The sequence below is a fragment of the Pipra filicauda genome, unplaced genomic scaffold, assembly GCF_003945595.2.
Source record: "Pipra filicauda isolate LSUMZ 115617 unplaced genomic scaffold, ASM394559v2 scaffold24_size8852520_pilon, whole genome shotgun sequence".
NCBI classification, from domain to species: Eukaryota; Metazoa; Chordata; class Aves; order Passeriformes; family Pipridae; genus Pipra; species Pipra filicauda.
The window spans coordinates 5613278-5619277 of NW_024104365.1; the positions used below are offsets into that span (position 1 = coordinate 5613278).

The 6000-nt window shown below is 37.6% G+C and overlaps 1 protein-coding gene across 1 annotated transcript in view; it reads left to right on the top strand.

The window, feature by feature from the left end:
• MPDZ (multiple PDZ domain crumbs cell polarity complex component) overlaps window positions 1-5796 on the top strand; it is a 97383-nt gene extending 91587 nt beyond the window's left edge. Inside the window, exons 44-48 of the mRNA XM_039381950.1 lie at window positions 181-303; window positions 1213-1317; window positions 1435-1547; window positions 2535-2658; window positions 3445-5796. Of these exons, the coding sequence (XP_039237884.1) occupies window positions 181-303; window positions 1213-1317; window positions 1435-1547; window positions 2535-2658; window positions 3445-3591 (612 nt within the window). The 3' untranslated portion in view covers window positions 3592-5796. The remainder of the gene's footprint in view (window positions 1-180; window positions 304-1212; window positions 1318-1434; window positions 1548-2534; window positions 2659-3444) is intronic.
• The last annotated feature ends 204 nt before the right edge of the window (window positions 5797-6000 follow it).

The following is a 6000-nucleotide window of genomic DNA, read 5'->3' on the forward strand; positions in this document are numbered from 1 at the left end:
GTGGTCTCCGTGCTTTCTTGAAGTGATGCAAAGTGTATTATCTTAAAAAATGGCTTGAGACACAGGAATTCTGATTTTCATGTGACAAGGTGCTTAGTGATTTTTTGAGGCAAGCGTAAAGTTCTCTGTATGTGTTTTTCTTTCCAGAAAAATCTTATTTTTTTTTCATTACTGTAACAGAGCCCTGCAGATTCACTAGGAGTGAGCATTGCTGGAGGTGTAGGAAGTCCTCTTGGAGATGTTCCTATATTTATTGCCATGATGCACCCAAACGGAGTTGCAGCTCAGACTCAGAAACTAAGAGTAAGTTAATTTTTAAGAAGGCTGCAAAGATTGCATGGGTAATGCACAGTAATTACTCTAGACAGGCAATAAATTAGCAGTTGGGTGATAGTCATAAGTGCTTCTGGCTGCGTCAAGAGTTCTTGCTGTTTGAATTGATGAAACAGCAACTCAGATTGGTAGCATGGGAAAATTGCTGAAATGTACTAACTTAAGAAAGGAAGTCCTAAAGCAATCTTGGATCTTAGAATTAGTCAGCTTCTGAAAATTAAAAGCATAGAGAGTGGTTCAGAAGGATGCATTCTGTAAGGGAGTGCCATTGCTGTGTGGTGGTTGTTCCTGCAACTGTGGGTATGCAGTATGTTTTGTCTCTTATGTTACAGAGATAGTGCTTTTTGGGTTCTGAGTTGAAGTGGGAGGTCCTATCTGATACTGTATTTGAATGTGTACTGTATCCAAGCTGTATCAGACATAGTTGAATTTGACTCAGGTCTCCTGGAAAGTGGACAGTGTTATTTCAAGCTGAATTCAAACACAGAATCTCTGATGATAATTTGCTACTTGAGTCTATCTTCAGGTGACGTGCAAAAAAGCATCTCTGTTTTTTACATGCTGTGCATTTCTAGAATGTTAGGATCAATTCTGTAAACCATCATTACTTTTTTACACTGAATACGCTAAACTGTTGAAATTTGCTCATTCTGATGTTGACTTTCCCACTTTTGTAGTGGGAAAGTTATTATGCAGTTAAAAGGGTTTTTTTGCCTACAAGAGGACTGTGAATGTACAGTTGATAATTTCTTTCTTCCTGCCGTATATTACTGATCAAATCTGGCTAAATGCAAATAGACAGATCTGCTGTTGTTGAAAGAAGTGACAAATAAATCTGTTTGTCTAACTAAGTTAGATTTTCTACCTTTTCTTCTGTAGGTTGGGGACAGGATTGTTAGCATCTGTGGAACATCTACTGAGGGCATGACTCATTCCCAAGCTGTTAATATCTTAAAAAATGCTTCAGGCACTATTGAGTTGCAGGTAAAAAATCTTCAGTGACATTTTGAATACTTTCTGAATACTGTTTTGCCAGCTGCTGCAATGAATTATTTTACTGTCAGCATTCTTATTTTACTGGTTTATGAACTCTGTTCCTAGGTTGTAGCTGGAGGAGAAGTGAGTGTCATAACTGGTCAGCAGCAGGATCCGCCTACATCCAGTCTTTCATTTGCGGGACTAACTTCGACTGGCATTTTTCAGGATGATTTAGGGTCAGTAACTATAGAATATACAACTGCTGTAGCCAGTTGTTTTAGATGGAACTCAATCTAAAAATCATACAAATTCTAGCAAATAATAGATGAATTGTTTGGCACAATCATGATTAACACACTAGTGTTATGTGGCACCTGTAGGCCAGTGGTTCTCTTCTGCATTTTTCATTATATGATTTGCTATGCTGCAATTTGTTTTTGAACTTCTGTAGAGTTATGGTGTGATTTGATTTCTTCTATGTTCTCCATTGTTTCACTGAGATTTGGTAGCTGGGATTGATACACCAGAAAAAGTCCCTTTCCACTGTAGTACTTGTGTTTCCGTAATGTGCTTTCTAGTGCTTGGATATCATGAGTATCGGATGTTTTTGATATACCTTGCTTCTAATACACTTGCAAGGTACATTACGTAAACAATTTTGCCTCAATCTCTGTCATAGATCTGAGGCACTTTTCTTTTAGGAACAGGCAAAGAGAGAACAGGGTTCTGTAGCCACACGTATCTACTTCGAAAGGTAGAATTTCAAAATTTCATACAATCGAAGTATATGTGGGGGAATATACCTACAGATGATATGTATAAACATGTACATGCAAATACACGTATATCTATTAGAGGAAGAGAGAAGCAATCAAACGTTATAGCATAAACTGATGGCGCTAATTTTAGGCATTACAGGATTTTTGAAGTAGATGTTATGGAAACTTGAGGTACTGGCATTGCATCTGTACTTCACTGGTAAGCACATAGCATCCATAACTATGTCTTGAAGTCCTGTGTGTTTGAAGTAGCTACTTTTACGTAATAATATAGGTATTAGACATTTACAGTGTTTAACACAAACTTAAATAACCAGTTCATTGCAATAAAAGTATTTATAGTTAGAGTAGAAAGGGAAATGTGTTGATTAGCATAAAAGAAATATTATACATGTTAAATCCAAAGTTCAGACAACATCACGATACTCTTTTCCCTTTTCTTAGACCTCCTCAGTACAAGACTATTACTCTGGACAGAGGACCGGACGGCCTTGGCTTTAGTATTGTGGGTGGCTACGGCAGTCCCCATGGAGACTTACCCATTTATGTGAAGACGGTGTTTGCAAAGGTAGGTGTAGGTTTGTTCAGTCAGTCCATTTATTAGTTCACTCAGACCAAATCATGGCCTTAGTTGGCAGCCAAAAGATTGTTACAGGTTTTCCTTTTTAGTGTAAGTGCTGGTCAAAATGTGCCTCCAGTAATTGAAAGCTGTAGTCTTCAAAAGATTCAGAATTTCTAAATACATGTGATCCAGCATATGGCATTCTTTTCCACGTCTCAAAACTGGAATTGTGCACATACTTAGAAAAACATTTCCCTTGCCTTATATTTAGAGTGTGTTTTCTTCAGGTAGTAGAGGGAACTATGTTATTGAACTGAGATTGGACCTTTGGAGTAGTTCAAATACTAACGTGAGTTTAATAGTTTGGACTGCTGTGGGAAACAGCCCTGAGTCAGAGAAAACTGGAATGAAGAATCCTAAATTTTTATAGTAAATCAGAGTGTATAGCTGGGTGTTAGTGACTGAATTTCTTAAACAAGTTGCTGAAAACTTCCTCGGGTCTTGAAAATGCTAATTCTATGATAGCAGGGTTTAAATGTTTTACTAGCTGGACAAACAGAGTTAAGGGAACAAAAAATCCTGTAGGTCTGATTTGTAGATATTGTGAAACTTAGGGCAGGGCAGACGACTGCACTGTAGTACAGTTGTACTACAATTGACTGTATTGGAATCATTGAAAATCAAAAATGTTTCAAGGGGTTTGTACACTGTACCAATCTTAAACCATAAGGACTGTGTGTCAGGAAGAAAAAGAAATGCATGAGTCTGCAGTTATGTGTTGTATCGTTTCAGGGTGCAGCAGCAGAAGATGGACGCCTGAAGAGGGGCGATCAGATCATTGCTGTGAATGGGCAGAGCTTGGAAGGGGTGACTCATGAGGAAGCAGTTGCTATTCTGAAAAGGACAAAAGGATCAGTCACTTTGACTGTATTGTCATGAACTGGCTGCTTGAAGGGTTAGGGTCAATAAGACTGTATTATTTACTTTCCACATAGTAAAGAGAATGGAAATGTTTGTATAGTCTTCTTGCTCTTCCAGATTCACAGGACTGGGTTACAGCACTGAAGAAAAGTAACATTTAACCATATTTCTGTATACAATAGAAGTACTTCTCTTACTGTCAAACCACTGGGATGAAGTTATGTCAGCTATGGAAAGAGATGGATATTTTTCCTATTAGTAAGTCAGCAGGGAAAAAAAGAAAAAAGAATGTTTGCATTAATAACCACACAACAAAACTGAAATGTTTTGCTAACAGACTTTGGATGTTTGAATAATGTTGGAAAAATTACAAATTCACGAAGTCAACAAGGGGGTTGCATGGGTAGCAGTAATCAGAAAACAGGAATAAGGTTACTGAAGAAAAAAAGTACTAATACAATAGAGACTTGGGGGATAGAGGGAAGAGTATGTAATCTGGAGGCTGATTATTAATGGACTTAGATGGTTATTTGTAACTAGATGATCTTTAAGGTCCCTTCCAACCCAAACCATTCTATGATCAAGTAGGAGGGGATGGGTGGGTACTTGGATGGGTTAGTTTGCTTGTCTGTTTATATGTTTAAATTTCCTAAATCATGGTGTATCCCCAAAAAAGCGAAAACTGTGTTTCATTTTGACTTAGATTTGAGGGGTTTTTTGTTTTGTTTTGATGTTTGTATGTTTGTTTGTTTTATTGCTTTGTTTGTTTCTCATTTGTTGGTTTGGGTTTGGGGGTTTTGTTTATGTGGGTTTTTGGCAGGGAGTTGAGACTTGTGTGTTTGTTTCAAAAGGAGAGGACTTGTGCTCAGGGCCAGAAAATTCAGTGCTAGTGGAAACTGTTCCTGGTGAATGAGAATGCCCAGCAACTGCAGTATTAGAAGAACTAGACTTTTATAATAGTAGTATTTTCTAGTGTATATGGATGTGAAAACTACCTTCCCAGTATGAAATGTCTGTAAGCAAAGGTTGTTCTCTTCCAATGTGCAAGACTAACTACAGGCTCAATGCAGACATTTCTTTAAGCTGCATGAATCAGAGCTGTGAACAAACTGCTCAGAGCAGGTTTACTTGGCTGCCGACAGATGTCTGGATATCTTTTAGGCCAGTGTGGAAGAAGTTGATGTTACGGTGTTGCTGCTGTTACCAACAGCAGCAAAGGTAGAGTCCTCCTTGAACTGAGGAGACATAAAACCAGGACTAATGTGTTGAGGATGGGTAAAGGCCTGAAAATTCCTCCCAGTGGAGGTGAAGAGTAAGACAGCAGTGAACGCTTGCATCATTAATAAGCAGAAGAGATTTGAGAGCCACAACTATTTTTTTGGGGATATTGATTTTAGAGGCACAAATGCAAGATGTGTCTAGTAAGTACAATGCAACCATGGAGCTGTTCTTTGTTCAGCAGTGTGGTCAGTAAATGTATCACTTTTTCCTCACTAAAACTTTATGTAAAAGTAGCACTCAATGAAGCTCTTAGCTGATTGTAGCCTGCCTGCCTTTGCCTGCCTTTGCCTGCCTTGCTTCTAGGAATCTGGCAGATAAAGCACGCTTTCCCCGTGATTTATTTTCTGCAGAAAAATTTCACTAAGTCTTTTGAGGGAGAAAGATACCTAGCTAACTAGCATGCTAATTAGCAGAAAGATCCCTTGTGTTGATTAGCCAAAAAAATTTAGCAAGAAGGCTACCATGTCAGTTGTCATTTAAGAGAAATCCAAACTGAAAATGCAGGCAATGTTCAGGCCATCATTATGGGAGAACACAAAAGACTAGCATTTGTTTTAGTGGGGTCACAAAAGCAGTATTAGAAGTGTCTGTCAAATAGTATTAACAAATTGATAGCTAAGTGTAAGCGAATTAACAAAAAATCCACCCCTTTGTCATTTTAACTGCTCTAGAAGTTACACTGTGGTAGGCTAAGATGGAAGAAATCACATGGTACCATTACTGGATGCTGCTGTTATTGAATTGCTCTTTTATACTTATTTCTTGCATAGTGTGAGAATTGCCTACATTAGAATATGTAAAGTCACTTTACATAGTATCTATATTTGTAACAGAAGTAGTTTACAGCTATTTTGTTACTGCTTTTGTGTCACAATGTGGGATTTAAATAAATAAATTCCAAACTGTCATGATAAAGAAGTAAAGTTGCAGGTGTGTTCCTAATTGCTTTACAATGGCATGCTTGAATTGTTCATTCTGTTGCGAAAGATGAATTCAAAATAATTTCATAGTTATAAAAAGGCATTACACTTATGTGAACCTTAATTTATTTTTTTTTTAAGATTTTATCTTCACTTGCAAACTCATTGCAAATCCATGAAACTATGAAGCTGTCTTGCTTTTTTGTGCCAGAGATCATTATTCATT